Source organism: Myzus persicae, unplaced genomic scaffold (genome assembly GCF_001856785.1).
Source record: "Myzus persicae strain clone G006 unplaced genomic scaffold, MPER_G0061.0, whole genome shotgun sequence".
NCBI classification, from domain to species: Eukaryota; Metazoa; Arthropoda; class Insecta; order Hemiptera; family Aphididae; genus Myzus; species Myzus persicae.
In genome coordinates this window covers 740069-762573 of record NW_019104211.1, presented here as the reverse complement: position 1 = coordinate 762573, position 22505 = coordinate 740069, and the positions used below count along the sequence as shown (strand labels likewise).

The 22505-nt window shown below is 35.4% G+C and overlaps 1 protein-coding gene across 2 annotated transcripts in view; it reads right to left on the bottom strand.

Annotated features, from left to right (window-relative positions):
* Window positions 1–718: 718 nt before the first annotated feature.
* LOC111040058 overlaps window positions 719–22505 on the bottom strand; it is a 51223-nt gene continuing 29436 nt past the window's right edge. For both annotated transcript variants that reach the window (XM_022323776.1, XM_022323777.1), the window contains exons 2-6: window positions 11113–11264; window positions 3497–4781; window positions 2948–3405; window positions 1808–1952; window positions 719–962 (exon numbers count right to left, since the gene is read on the bottom strand). In XM_022323776.1, the coding sequence (XP_022179468.1) occupies window positions 893–962; window positions 1808–1952; window positions 2948–3405; window positions 3497–4781; window positions 11113–11264 (2110 nt within the window). In that variant the 3' untranslated portion in view covers window positions 719–892. The remainder of the gene's footprint in view (window positions 963–1807; window positions 1953–2947; window positions 3406–3496; window positions 4782–11112; window positions 11265–22505) is intronic.

Below are 22505 nucleotides of genomic sequence, written 5' to 3'. Positions count from 1 at the left end.
AGTAACTTACAGTTTAAAAAAAATATATTTTGTGTACATCATCAGCTACACTAATACAAAATATTAATTTATAGTTGATAAAACATAAGTCATGGTTTATTTAACTCATGAAGTTGTGTACCTATACTTAAAATATTTGTAAGAAATATTGATTACATACTCAATAAATAAGTTTAATCATTAAAATTGTAAATCCTTTAAAAACTTAGGACTCTCTGGACTCTGTGCAGTCTGTGGTACATGGTCAGTTGGGTGGTTGAATGTGAGATAGATTGATTGATATTCTATCACAATTATTATTAATCTTCACTAGTCACTAAGCACTAACTATACAATTTTTTTTTATTACCTGTATAGGATAAGGTCTTGATTACATATTTTGTAATAAATGGAAAGGTACTCATGCTACTCTTCACATATTTTCGAATTAACTGCTGCAGAAACTTAAATACTTTTCTGATTTATCAAAACTGGCACTAAAATAGATTACCTACTATTTACTAACTGACATTAGAAGACGTTCTAGTCTAATAATTATAATAATGCTACCAAAATATTTGATTTTTTTTGTGTTTAAATTTTAAATTTTGAGTTTTTTGTTCTATACTTCCACTATGTTTTGGTTTTGAATTGTATTCGATAAGTCCGCCTAAGTACCTACCTATTTGACGAATAATATGGTTACAATTCATATATATACGAAACGCACACGTACAAATATCAGAAACTACATAATATATATATAATATATAATATGTATATACAGGTACAATGTAATATATTAGATTACAATTTGTCACGTAAAGTCGTGACATTATAATATATAATATTTTAATATATAGGTATATACACAAAAATTTTAATAATAATAACGAAAACACGCGCTTGGTCTTCAAAAGGTCTGAGTAGTTGTCGTCGTCGTCGCCACCGTTATCATGCTGTTGTTGAAACTGCGATTGTTGCTGGAAAGAAAAACAAAAACGGAATTAGTCATCAGACATCACGTACTTACATGCTATTATATTTGTCACACAACAAATAATTGAGGCTCTAAGTGCCTGAACAGCTTAAGACCTTTCACAAAAATTATTAGTTAGTTTTGTTTGAGAAAATGTTCTGTAGGCTGCAGTAGAGTAATACAAAATTTTAAAACCAACATATTCCCAACTATAGACACTTATTTAGAAAAATTTCCCGCTACACAACGCCACATAATTAATTGCTCTTGCACTTGTATTTAAATAATTATTTTCAGTGTTACACTGCCACATATTATGCAAAATTTGTTCGTGGATTAAGCTCTACTGGCGGTTTATATACAATCTACTAGTACATAATATAATATATGATGTATATACCTATTTATATCATGTTTAGCATGCTCTGCAATACATTGTGTTAACAAATGTTCACATAGGGAAGGCAAATTGTATGATTCCGTCTTTTATCCATATTCTCTTATCCATCCACACATTGTACTATTTTTAAATATTTTATTCATAGCTGCTATATTGTAATATTTAAACCTTTTTTTTGTAGAATCCTGTTTTCTAATAATTTCGTACAACATACAGGAAAAAGCAACAACAAAAACAACCTCTATAAACATTTTTGCACTTTACAAAAATATCCTATCGCTTAAAGCCATTTCTGTCCCAACCTCCTCCATATTAACACGGCACTTCGAAGAGTTCTAATATACAAAATATCATATTTAAAACTAATATTGGTCAGCCGTACAACAATATTAATGTCATTCGGTTTTCACATGCGTAACAAACTAATGGAAGTCGGTCGCGCAACTCACTTGGGTCCACAGGTGTCTGTAATTATTTTTCTACGGCATACTTTTATCTCCAGCGGGCCCTGACGCACTTTTTTAAAACAGTTTATGGCCAGCGCATGCGTCATTCCGTTGACAGATTCGCCGTTCACAGACAGTATCTCGTCACCTGCAAAAAAAAAAAAAACAACAAGAGGTGTTTATTAATATATATTATTATCATCGCATCATTCAAGTGGAATGTGTCAGGAGCACTGCTCACCAACTACTGTTTATAGGATGAATCGCAGAAATCTAATACATATTAAATCAACGTAAGACTGTCCGACATTTGTGGAACACCCTGTAAACCCGTGACGGTGACTCGGGATTGTGTGGGGGTTGACGAGTGCTTTCACGATTTCGAATTCCTCGTGTTCACTCTCGTATAATCTTTCTTCCCCCCTCGGTCCCTCCCACCTACACTCATAGCTTCACCTGACCTATCGTTCCTTTTCATGTTATTGTTAGATATGAAACAGTTTTCTTTCATATTGTGTTTAAAACCATATACTTTATATTATACGCATTCATATTAATATGGAGTCTAAAACGAGTCTCTTCGCCAGTATACGGCGGTAGATTTACCACTTGTTGAACACTTAAACCCGACATAATATATTATTATTATACGAACTTTGACCGTTGGCAGTTGAATTTATTTATAACCTATTATTTATAGATATACCTATCGGTAAATATTATAGAAAAAAATAAATTTTTTATTATTATTTATTAAGTGTTGAACGTTTTTATTTTCTATCATATACGACTATAATAGTACGGTCGTGTATCGGTTATTATTACATTTTATAACCATTTACAAAGCCATTTTACTCTAGGTAAATGTTTTCAATACGATCTGTGTTAATCTTAAAATTTCGTATTTATTTATTTATTTATTTATTTATTTATTTATTATTATTATCATTTATATTATACGGACAGGACCCTTTGTGATACTATTACATAATTGTTCGTAATTAGTTTTTTAGTTAAAATATGAACAGTTTTTTATATTAATAAAATAAATGTTTCATTAAATTCTACCGGTCTTTTCTTATATTTTGATTTACGGAATATTACATAATATATTTTTACCACACGATTCTATAACACACGTACCTTCCATCAACGACCCGTTTTCGGCGGCCTGGCCACTTGTGAATATGGTCTTAACAAATATTCCCATCTCGCCTTTCGGCGAATCGGACCCGCCCACGATGCTGAATCCCAACGATTTATGGCCGGTACCCTTGTAGAAGGTCACAACCATGTACACGGTACTCATGCTTGGAGTCGGGGATTTTGACGAGTGACTGTTCATTTTGTTGGCTAGCACTCTATTGATGACGGAGATCGCGTTTTGTTTGGACGATTCGGCGGCACCGTGATTGTGGTCAAATGCCATTATGGTCGAGTCCGGTGTTTCGGATCTGGACAGCACGATGTCCACGTAATACTTGTTGGCTATGGAAAAACTGTGATTCAGTATTTTCTCTACCTCGAACATGTCGGTGATACCGCGCAACAATTTTCCATTGACGTTGATTATCTCGTCGCTGACTCTAATCCTGCCGTCTCTAGATAATTAAACAAATAAATAATAATATAGTAAAAAACCTAATCGACGTCGTTCAGAGTCGACATTCTCGCGTCGACGAGTTCTCATACCTGTACGCTATTTTTCCTGGTTCTAGCTTCATCACGACGAACCTGGTCTCGTTGTAATTCGCTACGTGTTTGACGACCATTTTCAAGTAAATGCCGATGTCGTCCTCGTACCGTGACTTGAGCAACCGCACCATTTGCATACGGGATCGCAGGTTGTTGAGATCAGCAGGCAACGATGACAGGTGGTCGGCGGCGGCGGTGTTGTTAGGCGGCGACGAACGGTTCTTGATGAACATCCGACGGTGGAAGTTGGGCGTGTCCTTCGACGACTGTCTGTCCGACCTTATGCGATCGTTGATCTCTCGGTTTTTCTTGTAGAACAGACACATAGACGGAACATTGTAGTCCTTGTCACTGTGGCGCCTGGACGGCGGTTCCGAGTGCTCCTCGAACTCGTTAAGGCTGTCCGTGGCCAGTGATTTGGTGTCCCCGAACCCGCTGTCCTCGTCAGCTGCCTTTTGGTGATGGTGGTGGTGATGATGATGATGGTGGTGATACGTGTCAGGCGTCCTACCGGGACCGTCGCTATCGTATCCCGACTCGTTGGACGAACTCATGTTACTGAACACGCGACGGTATTCCCTGTCGTTATCCATCTCCCTGAACAGCTCCTCGGTGACCACTATTTCGTGCGCCGATTCTGCCACGCTGTTCCGCTGCCTACCTGCCGCTCGAGCCGCCGGGTGGCCGCCAGCAACGCTGCCACCACCCCCGGCTCCACCACCGCCACCGCCGCCACCATTCTCCTCGGGCAGCACTGACAGCCTGGATCTGAGGAACGCGTACGGGAAGTTTGGCTTCTTGGAGGTGCCCAGCTTGGATATATTGTCGCAGCTCCTGGTCTTCAGCGGCACGTAACCCGGCTCCGTGGGCGACTCGATCTCGGCGCCACGGTCGGTGGCGGCAAGCGTCCGGGGTTCGCCGCGGTCCAGGCAGTCGGCCGGGTCATCACCCTTCATGTAGGACGTGGCTAGGTGGGAGGTGGACACGCTCCGGTACAGTTGGCACTCGGCGTGCTTCCTGGACTGCTGCAGTTTGTCTCGGAAGCTGTTGCTGTACAGCCGAGAGTAGCTCAGCATGCCGGTGGATCCGATACGCGTGAAGAACCCCTTCAGGGTGGACGACGACGATTTGTCACCGGAAGAAGGCTGTCCCAGAGGCCACACAGCGGGCTGATGTTTGGTCGCACTGTCCCTGGACGACAGGCTGTCCAGAGAGTCGCGGGACTCACTTCTCCGCAGACCCTCCAGCCGCTTGCCCATTTTCCTGCCCCAAGTGATCAACTCTGTAAAAAGAAAGTAAAAATGCGATATAGGTACGTATAATATATGTAGGTATAATACTATATTATCATATCATTATCATCATTTATCAGTAGCTAGCGGTTTCCGGCTGACCGAAAACGACATTCTTGTTATGTATTAACTCATATTATACTTTATATTGGCAGAGATTTGGTAAGATTTCCGGGGGTGGGACCGACTGCCAAATTGTTTTGCACGTACATATACATTACACACCAAATCCACATGTTCCACTCGCCAAGGACGGAATTGCCACGACATCATATGCACTCTTTATTAATGCTTTATATTAAACATGTACCTATATGTTATTATGTCATAATGATATACTATTTATTAATATTATATTTGATTAATACCTATTAAATATTAATACCTAGTATAAATGCTATTATATTAATATATTTTATGCACTGCACTAGTACACTTCATAATATTATAGGTAGTGGTCAAGGGGGGGGGGGAGGCGTACCCTCCACTTATTTTGAGCCACTCTGATCATTTATTAAATGTACCATATAAGCTGCAGCTGGTTTGAATCATGCTGTACATGTAATATAGCAATTTTAATATTCGCTTGGACGTAGAAAAACATAGTAAACTAATTCAATACGACGTTTGGAGTCCACATTACAGAGAACTGAAATTTGAATTTCAGTTTTAAATATTTCGGGATATTTGAACTAGAGAAATGTTTCAAAATAAATTTAACCAAGAATTACTAATATTAGATACGTTTATCATAAATGACTGATACCCTTGGTAACTGATTACCTATGCATTTTTAAGGATATCTAACCAATCACCATAACAGGGAGAGTAGCTTAAACTTTATGAGTTATTATGTTCTCAGCTGAAGTCTCTCTAGCTCTCACGACCACACCACGATTTCCGTCTATGAGTTAATTTGATGCACACAGACATACCGCATTATGTATGATAAGCTACTGTTAATATTATAAAACCATAGATTCTATACTATGGAAGAAGAGACATGGTGTACGATGGGTATACAGATTCTTCTTCTGGTATCTATAGGTATTTACCAACCCACAGCGCTACTACGAGCTGTCAATTAACGAACGCGTACTAATCGCCTCTCAAGATTGCTTATACACGCATTACGCGGTGTAGATAGGTATACGTATGCACACAGTGGCGTATCTATGTGGTACGGCGATATCGTGACCGGCAACAATCGCACTTAAGAAACCTTTTTTTTTTACTCAGATTCCTTTTTCATAGTGCTGCTGCTAAAGTCGTCTTCTGATTTCCCTCGCGCCCGCCGCTCCCACTGAGATCAACCACTCGAGTACCACTCAAGGTTGTCCGGTTTACGGTACGTCCAAAATTTCATTACCGCCGTGTCCCAAGGTCGTTGGAACGAGACGACGTTGTGCAGTGTGTTTCTTTCAGACCGCGAGTGTATATTAAACATAGGTACACGCGGCGTGCAGCTATACTGCCGCTGATGTATACATAATAAAAGGGTTAACGTTTTGCCCCCGGGTCGAGATTTTTATTTAAATTAGCGTGATTTGTTCATAGACACCGGCTGCAGGTAGATATATTCAGGACGTTTTGAACTTTGAATTAATTATTTTATTGTTGCGAATTGTGATACGGTTTTTAATCGCAATATTGTGCAAATCATACTCTAAAACGCGTGTATGGGTTCGTTCGGTTACACGTTTTGTTTGTTTGTTTGTTTGTTTAGAGTAATTTTTTACGCTCAACGTTGTCTACTACGTTTGCAGTCGCCGTAAAACTAGTTTCGGTGGTCGTATATTTTGTGAACATTATATAATATATAAGTACATATTGCGGACCAAATTTTTTATTACGACAAAAAAGGTGGGGTTCTTTTTTACGGTGCTGCACGATTTTGATTATTCAAAAGAATAAGTAATTTGAATTACGGTTATTATTTATAACTTATTATAATGGCACGCGGATATGTATATAGGTATTAGGTAGGTACGCATGTTTATTGTACCAGACGTCAGTGTTTTAATTGAATAGTATCAATCTTAAATGCATGGTGTATAGAATCGGTCTGGAATTTTAAAAGTATCTAAACGCTCCAGCTATAGCTTTGTCCAGATGTCCTACATAATATTTACGCATACCTTGAAAATTAATCAGTGAAAACTAATATGTATGAGTCTTATTCGTATTTTTATTCGTCAAATTAATAATCAGATATTTATGATGCCCTCAATGAACGCATTTTTGCTTTGCCATTTTAATATATTATAAATCGTATACTACTTAAACCGATATGTTATAATTTATCAATGTTACTTTAATTATTTTAATATTATAATATGTTTGCACAGAGTTTAATCACACATGATTAGAATTAATATCATATAATTATATGACGATGGCGTACAATGTAACTATACGTAAAACTATATGATTAAAATCTAATAAGATAAATATCAATCATTAATATTTACATGAAATTGATAAAATAAATGTATACATTTTTTTTTTTATCATTATCAAAAAAATATTTCATTTTCTTTTGTCTAGTATCAAATCTACTCTTGAAATATTTATTTGACACGAACATGACACTACACGACATTTATTATAATTTAAATAGGGGATAAATGACCACGAGAGTCATAACTAACAACCGTCGAGTGAAAAGGTCAATACTCGGAGGATTATAAAAAAAAAAATAACAAACATAGTAGGAAGGTATCTAAAATACTATAGAAAAATAGACTACATTTTTAGGATTGCCGACTTTTAACACAACCTCGGATTTAGGGCTGTAATAACTAGTAACAACAAGAATATATTATTATACATATTAAATTATGTTGAACCGAATATCTTAAGTGTTTTAAGTGTTTTAAAGTACGCGTGCAACTTGTTTTCAAACTGTCACTCAGAAAAATATGTATGTATAAGTTTACAAATTGTTTAGAACTGTTTTTCCTGTCTCACCTGGATATCGATCAAATATAACAATGTAACCCGTCGTCAGGTTATACGAATTACGAACTACACTAGGTACTCAAATGTACAAATACTGAAACACGAATATCTTATATCCATATAATATTATTTTATATTATACATTATATATTTGAGAACAAACATAATATGTAATATAACTTTTAATCAGGATTGCGATGGATCAGAATGTTTAAACAAAATCAGGTTCTTCAGTTTTCCAGTCGGTCATGTAGAATAATGTGTTTTAATATTTTAATAGTGGCTCGAACATTATAACATAATAATTTGCATGTTCTTATTATAATATACAATGTATATATATGATTAGAAAACACTACGTGTCTCTTTTCGTATATAATCATCAAATAATTCGATGTAAATATAGTATTATTGACAAATTCTTACGGTTTTCGTATTAAGATGTTACTGCACTTTTGAATAACTAATTAGAGAGAGGTGAAGGAAAAACATGTTTATATTAATTTGAAAGGCGGTTGAATATGTGTTATAGAGGCGCATGTGTTTCAGGCGGAGCTTTATATACCACATATGGTTATCAAACGTGTAATGATCGGACACCGAGATTGTGAAACGACATAATCAAGTAAATATAAGAAATTAATTACAGGGCTCCGTGGCTCACTCTTAGATTTGACACTTGGGTTGTGTAATTTTTATCGAAACTCGTTCGCTCTTCGTGCTTGTTTATTTCATTAATCGTTCCAAAATCAGATAACCGACTTGTGAACTAAAATTATTTATTACTCACAGAAATTATCTAGAAGTGTATTATAGCCATTATGTACCTACCTACGCGAGTACCAACAGAACGTACACTAAACTAAAAATGTACATCAGACTTTTTAGACGCTAAACGTGACGACGTCACAACCGGCAAAATGTAAATCACCAGACAGACATGAGACAGACTCATTATAATATAGTAGTGTTCGCCGTTAGGTATGTAAAAAATGCGATCCAAGGCGGCGAAGGATGTTTATACAAGGCATTTTGAAATGTTGTTAAATATTACGATAAATATTATGTAAAACGGTCTGGTAAAAAAAAAAAAAAAAATACAATACAACAAATACATATTGACTGCAAGCGTTTTTAACGAGTTTATCTCTTTATACACAATATATATATAATAATAAAGTCTATCTTTTCTCTCTCTTTCTCGTTCTCTGCAGCAGACGTCTCAAGTCTGCGAGACAATATAGCTCGTGTGTATTCCCTCCAAAACCTTTACATACACACGTTGTATATACATATATGATTACGTGTGCGGTGTGCACATGCATATTGATCTACAGCAATTAAACGGCATTGCAGTAGTAATTAGAACGTGTGCATATAATGTAAAACGTGAGTTACGTGGCGTGCTGCCTGGTGTAGTGGTGTTCCTCTATACCTTGTTTATACATAGGTATATATTTATAACAAGATATACTATATAACACGCTTATATATATATATATGACACACACACACACACACATTATGTACCTACTACCGTCGTAGACATCGTATTATATATGTATATCGTATATGATATATTCTTTCTTTCTTTCTTTCTTTCGTTTTATTATTGCCATTTTTTTTTTGCGTCCAGCCACACCACTACAAACCATGTAATACCAGTAACCGAAGCCATAAAAAATGTTTAATGGTCAAGAATCGTGTTTTAGAGATCTACAGTCTAATGGCATTTAAACTCACACTCACACACACACACACACATGTATATGTGTGTGTACACAATATTATTATAGTCGGACATAGTGCGGCTGCTTCCAGTGAGATACGATGAAAACCACGTCAAATAACGAAAAAAAAACCGATCACCGCAGCGCTTGTTACTTATTTGTTTATTTACATTTCTTTTCACGCCGCTACCCACTACACTACACCACACCACACCATACCATACCACTCCATAATATAATATTATATACACACACTGTACTATACGACGTAGACATATAATAGAAGTGTAAAATAATGTAATACACTGGTATATTTCACTTAAAAATCTACACACAAAACCGGAATGCTCGGAGGACATTGTGACCGATGGTATTTGAATGATATGTAGTGTACATATAATATAAACACGTGAAACACACACATTCACACATACAAATATATAATATATATTTACGAATATTTTAACGATTAGGTTAAATTGTAAATTTAAATGCCTATAAATATGTTAAATTTTCGACCATTCGTTATACCGCGATATCCCATATACCTCTATAATATTATAATACGTACAATGTACATGTATTATGTATATATAATATATTATATATACCCAAACGCACTCTTAAAATATGTTTGGACCACGCGTACCTGCAGCTATACTTACAAATGTATATAACATGTATAAGCGTAAAAAGGTTTATAGAGAATCTTAACCTATAAAGGTTTATGCCAAATTCGAATATTGTATACGTGTATAGTATGTGTCAACCGTACGGGGAGCTTGCCAAGCCCATATAATATTGTGACCGGTGAATGTATTCTAAACGTGTTTGACGTCCTCTGTTTAGCGTTCAAACCACGGTCATTGTTACAAATAATACACACAGCAAATTATTGTGTATAGGTACAATATATGGGGAAGATATAGCGGATTGCGCGTGCTCCACATTTTATTTTTAGTTTACGAGAAATTTTTACGTCTCTGATTTTCCCTCTAGTTTCAACAAATATATATTGCTATTGTAATTCTTATACCTCTTCGAAAATCAATATTCTTTTTTAAATTGAATTCACCCATCGTTGTGTTGACTTCGCGGTACGCATTATTAATGTTGCAGAATTCAAAATTCAAAAACCTAATAAAAATCAATATCATAAATAACCTCGACGTACGCCGTGTGGTTAAATTTCAGTATTATACACCTATACAACAGACCGCCTATATAATATTTTTGCACGTAAAAACGAGAAGTGACGGTAATAATGCAGTGACGAAAAGTAATTGCTATGTCGAAACGTCGAACATGGATACAAAAATAATAAATAAACACAACACACCTGTGTTCGGTAATTTGTAGTTTATTAACATCTAATTTATAGTTAAAATCTCGTATATAAATAATTATATATACTTTTAATGTGTATACCTAGCCTAGAAGACCTTCGATATGGAGATCGTTCAAGATTTACCATTATTGTGAATGTAAATTCACAATAATACTAATTTACAATGTTCCTATTTTGCCTCTATTATAGGAGACATAACAAAAATGAGTTAACACATTTTGCTGCTATACGCCTATACCTAAATATATTATACTTTTGTTACAATATAATATGTGTACATACTTCTTTTGACTTCGGCGGATTTGGGGCTCTCTTCGAGAACGATCGCCGGTACGGCGGTAACCGTTTGATAAAAACGACCGTCCATGTCCGGTGTTACCAACGGTTTGCCATTTTTTTCCTCGACGTTTGTTTGTCTAAACATTCGCATGGTCCTATAAAATAGAAAACAATTAATTAATAACAGCTCAATCGAAAAACAAATCGACAGTAAAAAAAAGTATATTATAATAACCGTTAAGAATAGATGAAGATGAATATTATATTGTGTAATGATAATGTAAAGAAAAAACTCTTATAACAAATAGGCGCGGCGGTATCCCTGGTAAATGTGTTATGAAATCGGGCTCATGGATATTATCGATGACGGTATATTATAATTAGGCATTATAAATATTGTTATGTAGTGTTATTATAGTGGCGGCTGTGTCCGAATTCTCGAGAAGTATGTCTCCGAGAAGAAACCTGCAGCAGCCGCGAGGTGGGCTTTCGTAATCTCCTTGACCGGAATATACTTACGCATGTTGCCTATAAATCGCATCGATTCGACGTTCGCCACTGCCACCGAGTACGTATGTAACCATTACAAGTGGTTTATTTCAATTAAAGTATCTACGAGACGACTGCAAGCCGATCGCCAGGCGAAACGTCGGAACTGCCTATACATACTGCACACATGCATACGATAAAATATTTTATGATATTTATTTATTCTACATCATCGGATTGTGATATACAACGCGAGTCGGAAGACCGGAGATATTTATGTGGGTAACTAGGTAGGTATACCTGCTGTACCCACATTGTTGTGCGGCGGATTCGACAATCGCGCAAGTACCAATACTCGCATTCGTAATAGTGACCGCTATCGTTTTGTCGCGGTCTTCACGCTGTAATAAATAATAATAATAACATGATATTACGCGCGATAATTCGATTATATCGAAACCGAGAAAATAACCCGCGGGGAACGCGTGATGAGGTCTGCGGAGTAAAATATTATTATATTATGCGGTTTCTCATTTTTTTCTCTCACAAATTTGGAAATCTTGAATTTCGTTTGTTAATCAGTTCTCTCGCGCGCACGTATTGTTTTCGTGTGATCTGATGTTTATTTTACAGTTATATGTCGATCTAGTAACCGCCCCTACTCCCTTGTTATAAAAATAATAACCCGAAGATGTAGAATTTTAAGGCTGCGACTTGAATGATTAGCCGAGAGCTCTTATAGACCGACTCCGTCTGCTAATGTCAAACACGATGACGACGGCAGAGAGACAAGTGCTGCAGCAGTTGTATTTCAAAGTATACACACATACAATATTATATATATATATATTATATTATTTAACATACATATACCATCATACATGCATATTTTAGTGTATATAATATAATGTATGGTAGCCGGACCGGAGGCAGGTGATCAACATCTGGCTCGTGACTGGCCCGGAGAGAAGAAAAAATAAAAATAAATAATAATCGTTGCATTACCGTTCGTGTATATAATATAATATCCGTAAGAGACTCGCAACCCCTCTTGGGCCAGAGCCGTTCACGTGATACGATATAATATTTTATACTATTTATTATCATGTGTATGCGAACCGGAGGTTTAGTCTAGAAGACCCATACACACTTATACACATTATACACGACGATGTAAAGTGTAGACATACACATCCCCTCCTACCGACAATACCGCTCTGGTTTGTTTGTAATATAAATATACGTCGAATAACGTGACGCGTCCGCCGATCCTTCATTGATCGTCACTAAACCGTAGTCTGCAATAACAATATTGTGACGTACAATATAGATAGCTGGTAGACGGTAGGTCGTAGTTGGTTTATGGAGCTTACAATATAAACAATATATTTTACGAATACGACTATACGAGAGCGATACACTTATCACGAGAACCGTATTGTACATAGCGAAACTTCGCACTGAACAGAACGGAGAAGAGATCTTTGGATAAATATTCTTTTCATATCACATATATTTATACATAATTGTATCATCGAGTAAATAGTAAATATACCTACCTAATACATTAAACTCAATGCTATTATGCACGTAACCACCTATCATATTATAGGCGAGATTTGGTGTCAAATTTTAGGAGTTATCAAGTTGATTAATTTTGTTTAATACACTTTTAAAGGAGTTTAATCAAATAGGAAAACACATTTGTATAACCACCCCCATAAAACCTCTTCACTTTATAAATGTTTTTACACGTATCCTTTATCATAAATTTTAATTTTTTTTTAAATCAACAATAACACATGCAACAGAATATATAAAACATCTCAACAACAACCAAACAAAATATTTCTATTAAACTGAAAAATCAAAAATATGATCAACAAAAACGTCTATTAAACGCCTTTTTCGGTACGAGACTGGAGTACAAGACCGCTTTGGGCTAGGTGATGCTTGGCAGTTATTTAAGAAAACTTAGCCTTCTCTCCCCATGATTTTCACTTATAAATTATAATATCTAGCTATATGCGATATGCCTATAAATATATTATTATAATAATATAGTTGGTAAATACTTCACAATATAATATGCACATCGTAAACATTATGCCTATCGGTATATATTATAATAAACATTGTTACGATTTACGAATTGAAGATCGACAGATGTGTCAATTGTCGTCTGCGTGCACGCGTGATAATATATTTCATCGACAATTTGGCCAACTAGGATTGATGTATTTGTCATAGTTAAACATCCACTCGGCCGAGCTATCCCGTCATCACACGCCGGGTGAAACAAACAAATTTTAAAATTAAATCCGGTTTGATTTTTATCGTTTTTTTTTCCCACTATAATACGATCGCCATAACGGTTTTTATTATTAGAATAGGTCATTGCGAAAATTGAAATTTGTTGCAAAAACTAATTACCAAGAATGCAGGGGTTTATACTGCGTCATTATCTCTCGCGCATGTACGGCGTCGATCAATAACGCCGCCGATCACGTCGACATATTTTGATCGGAAAGCGGTAAACTGCAATCGAATATATTATTTAGAAAATTGGCAATAATTTGGCCACAGGCGCGTCGCGCTTATTATATTATACATACGAGTACCCATACTGTAAAAGCATACCTACCTACCCATAAAGCTGTTTAAAAGGTCGATTGCCGGTAGCACGAACTAGCTATTATATGTAGGTACGTTTCAGTGTACAAAACAAAAATACGCACATTAAATAAATTCTCTTTCGGTAGTTCGAAACCTGCAAAAATTGTACAATAAAAATTATTTTCGTTTGTCCGAAATCATCGTGCGTTATTTCACAATATTTTGTACATAATATATAATTGGCCGACCAGTGTAGTCGATCCAATATCGCACTACAATGCCTTTTGTTACCCAACGATCTATATATAACACGATCATGATCATCATGATCGACATGTCGATGAGGATCGTATAACATAATATTATGCGTATTGTCAGCGCCGTTGGCCGTCGGGTGCAGTAATAATTTTTAAGGTATTTCAATGGTATATAAGTACACCTTTACATAATAATATAACGTATTATAATATAAGTAGGTAATGAAAAAAAAAGTAGAAATTCGCAGTGAGCGGCGCAGCAAGGAACGGCACCTGCGGTTATCTAATCGGCGATTGATAAATCGTTGGCGGGCATCGATCTAAACGTGACCACTGACCACGTGTCACGTGTTGGTATGATATATCAATACCTACTATGAAGCACGAATATTTACCATACACACTCACGCAGCGTTAATAATAACACACATGAACGGATAAGTGCACATCGTAGCATGTGATCGCTGTAAATCGTGTAAATTAAATCTGACTATCTGTGTACACCGCGTATGAAATAATGCGTTAAAACATATTATATCTGTATGTGTGTATGTTATTATCATCTCGTATCTGCAGCAGACGACTTACGACGAAGTTTTCACAAACACCCGCAATGTTAACATACGTACGACGACGCGTGTGCACTAATATATTACGGTTTTCAGGACGCGATCGTTACATTCTCGAAAGATAAACGCCAAACAACTTATCAGTAAGTCGAAGATACGTATATAATGTTTAGTGCTTATACCCAAGTATATAGTTGTTTTAAGCGAGTTGCCGATCGCTACATGCGGTTGTCGGTCGTCCCGAGAATACAACATAATAATATAACTTGGAAGTTTCGTAATCTCCGGTTCATATAGCACATTTATCGTTGTATACCTATATACGGTTTAATACTACTAAGCATATAGGTTTGGATATATATTATGATTTATGTGTTGTGTCTTGACTCTTGAGCCTAAGATTTCGACCGAGAGTCATATGTTCGAGATCTATTTTCGAAACAATATATACACACGAACACGCGAGTGCTATATCGACTTATCGTATTTACTATTTATTGTCTGTTGACAATAGAGAAGATCAACGGCGTTTATAGGGACGATGTTTTACACATGCTTGTATACAGCGGCAGTGACAGTTATAATATATTGAATGATTTGTATGACTCAAATATCTCACAAGAGACGATGGCGACGAGTAACAGCGTATAGTGCGGGTGTGCTGCTGCATTGTCACGATTTCGAAATTATAAGAGTTTTTGGTAAAAATCCAAGAGAATAACATGATGGATAATAAAAAGGTTGATTCATATTACAATTACGATACTATTTAATCTAAAAAATTGTATGAAAACACTTGAGACAGCAAATCATTTGGAAATATGAATTTCTTCGTAGAGTATAAAAACACGTCATACGACGTACTAAGTTAATCGTACATATAGGTCCGCAGTCCTCTGTATCCTCTGGAAAATGATCCTTAAGAATACGGCAATTTTCGATCCAGTATACTCAAATGTACGTATTATACACAACTTTAAAAATCGAGGTAACAGTGATGGTTGGCTCATCAAATTTTTACTACCTCCATATTTAGACGGCTCTCTAATAGTCATATAATAGTAACGCTATGCACATAATATTTTCATCTACAAAATATTGTAGCTGCTCCAGTGCGGCAGGTGATCTCACAACAATTATAATATTATATTATTATTACGTCTCCCCATAATAACTAGTTTACGTTTATAGAACGCGATATTACATTATAGCGTGCGTTGTATGCGTTACATCACGTTACGGATTATTAGGACGTATTTCCGTTTGACGAATCTTTACCTGGGCAATGTTTAAATCGTTTCGCCCGTTTCCTGTTGCCGTACGGACCGCTGCCCTAGTCTATGCGCTCGTCGCTCGGGGGATCGCATACGTATGCGGTTTTTTTTTCGTTTTCGGAAACGATACGATTGACGATTGTCATCGATCCCACACATATACACACAACCACTCGCGCGACTCACTCGTAGGTATTATATTATTATGACGACGGTCAGACTTGACAGACGCTTTTATCGTCGTATCGCGCCGACATTGTTACGCGTATCCGCGAGAACCGGACGAATTATTTCGATCATACGTACCTATAAGTATATAATATACCGATACGTCTTATGCATTTTATACTACCTCTATAATCTCCATCTCCGTGCTGCAGTCGTCGAGCCAAATCGTTTTTATTATTATTATTATTACTATTATTATATTTTATACTCGTCAGTTTCCAAACGAGTTTGATTCCGATTTGATGTTTCTCATCATATTATTATATATACTTGTACACGTCCAGCAGTTGATTTATACAGGTGCGAATTTTTTTTCCATCTTCATATATTTTTTTTTTCAGTATTCGAATTGTTTTAAACGTACTCGCGCGACCAAGTCGACACCGCTGCAGTAATGCAGTGGCGACGACTACAGTGACTACCGTCGGCGGCGGCGGTTAATGACTTTGGATACAATACGCGTTTCTTTGGTTCCCTTCACCACCACCATCTACCCCCGACGCGGAGGCACATACAATTCGTCCTTACTACGCTCCTTGCCACGCCGGTCGCTGCACACACGCACATAATAATATAATATAATATAATTCTTTTTAACGATCGCCAGCGTGTGCTATTTGAATATTCCGCGCACAAAACTATGCAGTCGGAATGTGTTTATGAATGATCGGCCCCCGAGGTACGCGGTCGCGCAGGTGTGTGAGTGTGTGTGTGTGTGTGTGTGTGTGTGTGTGTGTAAGTAGAAGTTTTCATCGACGACGACAACGTAACGCGTTTCTCGTTATGTAAACCGCTCCGGTTGTACGCCCTTCCCGCTGCCACCGCCTCTATGCCTACTGTATTGTATATTATAATATAGCCTGAACTGAACCGTCTCCAACACGCCTTTTTCGTTTCTTCCAAGTCGGACCTCGTAAATTTTTTCAAAAAATACCCAATACAAAATGTTCTTTGGCTATCGAACGACATTTCGAAAACACTTCCCTTGAGAACAAGCTGCGCTGCAGTAGCGTAATATTGCATTTACCACGCAGTGCATGTATATAATATTACATTAAAAAAACTTTGAGAACGATTTTATATTATCCGAATCATGTTGTGAACGCTCTGCGTTATAATAATATATCAGTACTATGTCAGTCGCGTGGACGAAACTTTTTTAGGGGATGTTTGAAGAAGAACCTACACATATGTTGCATCCGTCTTAAAAACGAACAACATAATATAGAAATTATCACATGACTCTGTTATTTTTAAAATTAGAGTGAATTGACCTATTATTAAATGTAGAGGTAAGATTATTATAAGGGTATCTTGTACTTTTTTTTGTTGATATTCTTTGTATCACAGAGAATTCAGAAACTGTAAATTTTTAAATGCTCATAACTTGTTTCAAAATTAAAATATAAATTTTAATTACTATCTCTGCGCCTTTAAATGCTGTGATAAAATGTATAAATTAACTCTTACTTTAAAAATAAATGAAATGGATTATAGTGAACGTACTGCGATTTGCCATGTTGTATATTTGTAAGAAGGAAACAATAACACACGTGTCCTGTTGATTTTATATTTATATATTGATGGATTTCACACTCTTCATATTGTAGACTGTAATCATCAATCTTCATATTTTATTAATAATATCAAAAATTTCATAAAAATCTGAATCATATTATAAGACTCTATATATAATATATATATGTTATATTTAGCACAAATACGGCCAAGTGGTGGGAGGTGGGTGTTGAAACACCCATAACACCACTAAGTATGCAGCTAAATTATTGCGTGGTTAAATTCGATTTGTTTTCCGGAAGTCGAAGAGTGAATCTGCCGGGCTGAGTCGCTCTACCGGCACGTCGTTACAAAATCAGATTCGATTATGACGTATAGATAAATGATAATATAATTATAACGAGTGAGCGGTGAAATTAAACGAGTTGCATATTACGCGCGCGTAAACATAACGAGGAATCGCATCAGCGTGTGTATCAATTATGATATATATACCTAGTATAATATAAGTGCAACAAGATTCTTATAGTATAGATAATGTTCTATATTTTATGTGTAGGTGGGCGTATATTATATTTCGATTGCGTCGTCGAAAGTCGGCAGAGACTAATTTGTGAAAAGGGCTGATTATATTATACATACCGCGTATACTTATTGCCATTCATCGATTCGTTGTGGATATATTAATTCGACTCAAGACATAATAAAATGTTTGTGTCAATATCGTTTAGGCATCATGTTTTACGAATGCATTCACGACTGTAGGAATCTCGAGTGCGCGATGATAATATATACCAGTAGGCAGTAATAAAGTATAAACTTACAGACATCTGAATAAAAATAAACTCTTAAGGTAGGTAATAATATGATAAAGGCGTAGAAAAATATCATTTGATTCTGATGGGTATAATGTGCAGGGAATGCGAGGTGAAATCCATATATAATAATAATGCAACAAACCATAGCAGTATAGCGCGCGTAGGGTGACCATTATTACCTATATGTGCACGTTTATTTGTTTCGTTGTACATATTATATAAATTATGTGATGGTTGAATAATATGCAATGCCGCATCCCACATATATATATTTAAAGATACGACGAATGCGCAGTGATTTTCCTTGACCTCGTGCTCGTAAACGATGACAATATTGTTTGTACCTCTACTTACCTATATAATATATTGCCAATTGTTGCCATATATACATAGGTACTGCAATACGTACGGTATAATATAATAAATTAGGTGTTGTGTTTAAGATCATTTCATTAAATTTGTTGTGACGGCGCAGTGTTAAGGCTTCAATCGCTGCAGTACACATTTAAACAGCTATATCGAATTACTGGAGTCTACCGGAAGGGACACCGTCTATATTGTTAGGCACCAGGTTTGTATAATGACTTGACCTATATATTATATACTTCGAATACTCTGTTTTAAATAGCGTTTCGAAGTCGCGTTCTTTAAGTAAGTAGCCGAGTATAGATGTATAACTATAGGTAGTCTATATTTTTAATACTAAACAGACTTACAAATAATTTTACGTCCGTTATATAATTATACACAGCCATATATTATATATGTGCAATGTCAGTATACACAAAGTAGAACATAATATACTAAACAGAAATATTATTATTTATTATCAATATAGCTAATATAGCTAATAACTAATAAGCACTCTATAATATAATTCGGAAGCCGAATAAGATAAGTCCATTGACAATTTGGGTTTAGCCTATATAGGCTTATAGCCACCAATGAACGAAACCGTTTTAAGTTTTTAACACATTCTGTTTTCCTAATTGTATTTTTTTTTTTTTTCATAAATTAAATCGTCTCTGAAGAAAAAAACAACTCCATCAAGGACACTACGTTGCATTGCTTTTATATAATTACTATAAATTAGTCTTATTTCATTACCACGATACCGACATACCTACATAATATGCATAATATTATATATTATATTCCATGTTATAGTTAAAAATGCGTATTTGCTGGTAATCCGATAATTAATATTATTATACACTCTTCCAAATACCGTCGAGATATTGTATTATATATTATTATTGTCATTATTATAATGAGCGAAGTCCTCCGAAACTAGGATTTTTGCTTGCGTCTCTGTACATACAAGATTATAATATAGTTCTAATAGGTAGATATAATATACAAAAGCGTTTGGAGTTATTACATTTTTATACAAGTGTACAAATGGACAACTGAAAAAAACACACAATTCAATCAGTTATTAAAATATAATTCAATGAATAATATGTAATTATATATAGGTAAGGCGTCGTTATGATATAATTTATCGCCGCACGTATAGTGACGTATATACGAGTAGGTATCCGACGCTGTGCGTATTAGTTTTTCTATTAAAACATCAGAACGAATGCAGGCAATAAGTCATAATAATTGCAGAAATGAAAAAATAATATGTACTACACCCGAGGCTCCCCAGTGTATAATTTGGGTAGGTGTCCATACCTATATATACGACTATACGAGTATATATTGCGGATCGCTGAAAGGTGAACAAATTTAAAAATATATTTGCGATACGAAGGAGTATAATACCTACTCGGTACAGTTCTGGACTTGTTATTTTGAAATCGATACTTTAGTTATTATTTTATACTCCGTGCTGAGTCTTAGTTTATACGGTACACTTAAGGCATTATGTTATATATAAATATACATAAATAGTATGTTAAAACTTGAACCGTATATATTCCAAGCAGTATTCTTGCAGTCCACGTTATTATGAAGTTTTCAAATAACATTGACATGGGATATTCTTGAAATTGTCACTTAAACCCAGGGTATTATATCTACCATGGCATTATCCAAACGCAAATAATGTGTGTACATAAAAAATAATAATAAATAATAAACAAATAATATTTCGCCATTCAGACAATGCGCGTTTTAATAAACAGCTAGTTGTTTGTGCAAAGACAATATTTTTTCCACTCAACATACCTATATACGAGTAGGTACGCTCTAAATAATTAAAATCGTTTCGAAATAGTAAATACCTATTATTTAAACATATAGCGGTAAAATTTGAAAAATCTAAAAAATTTAATAGAATCTATACTCTATTATTATCATTACATATTATTATTATGTTCCTATACTATCCGCCCGAACTAACTATTACTTTCGGTCAATGACCATATTGTGTGCTTATAAACCTACGTGGAATTAATAAGGAAAAAAAATGTTTATTGTATATTATACATAATAATATTACTCAGTCGCGATATGTTTATGCTTGAACCATACAATATACACACTGAATAAAAGCAATAATCAAACAAAGTTACATTATTTTTATACCTAGTAAACAAAAAATGAACCGAGTACATTGATACCTACGATATTATTTGAATAATTTAAAAGACATCATTTCGGTTTCGTATTTCTGATGAATTTTCTTGGTAAATCGTAAATATAATATATTTTATAACTGCATTCGTAAAAATATTTTCATGGTTTTATTGAAGTTATACAATGCTCGTGGTTTATCGTATTATGATAATATTCAATTATATTATGGGCATAAAACTATACGTATTATCATAATATTATAATATGATAATTGATTATTAACGCCGAAAAAACAGAGTCCCGTGAAAACAACTGATCACACGACGAGATTATCGAGAGAGACGTAGCAGGTACATATATGAGAACTGAGAAGTCATTTTGAACCGAGCAGAGGTATTCAAATTCGATCGGCAAGTATAAATAAAATAACAATAATACAAGGCGCATATAATCGGGTATATACCTATTGGCCATTACTAATAAAAGATGATGATATCCTCCAGAGAAATGCGTTGAGCACTGTTGCAGCATCACAATATTATTATTATTATTATTATATTATAATATACTTAATATAATATATCTCGTGCGAGCGACCGTGATCACATCTCGCCGTATATTCGGCCGTGATAAATTCGATGCGCACACCGCATGGGCATAGTATACAGCAGAGCCGATTTCTCGAATGATATCGTTTATAATTTATATTATTAATCCGATCGATTTTCGAAATTATTGATCGTGCTCCTTATAGCGACCATGGTCTCGGTCGTCGGGAGCATTGTCGACTCGGGACTCCGGATGATGACCGCCGGACACGTCGTCGCCCCGGCTACACTTTTCATTAGTTTCGTCTTTATACAATATTATTCTTTACACGGGCCACACCTATTGGCTATTATTATCGTTATTTAATATTGGTTTATTGTTATTATTTTACTATTTGCTCGCGACAACAATACGACGACGGACGCTGCACGAGAAGTCGAGAACACATCCTCCGATGTCGCGCCCCGGACCGGTTCGCGCTTATTATATTATTATTATTATTATTATTATTATTGAAAGTATTATATAATACACTATTGTCACACCAATCGC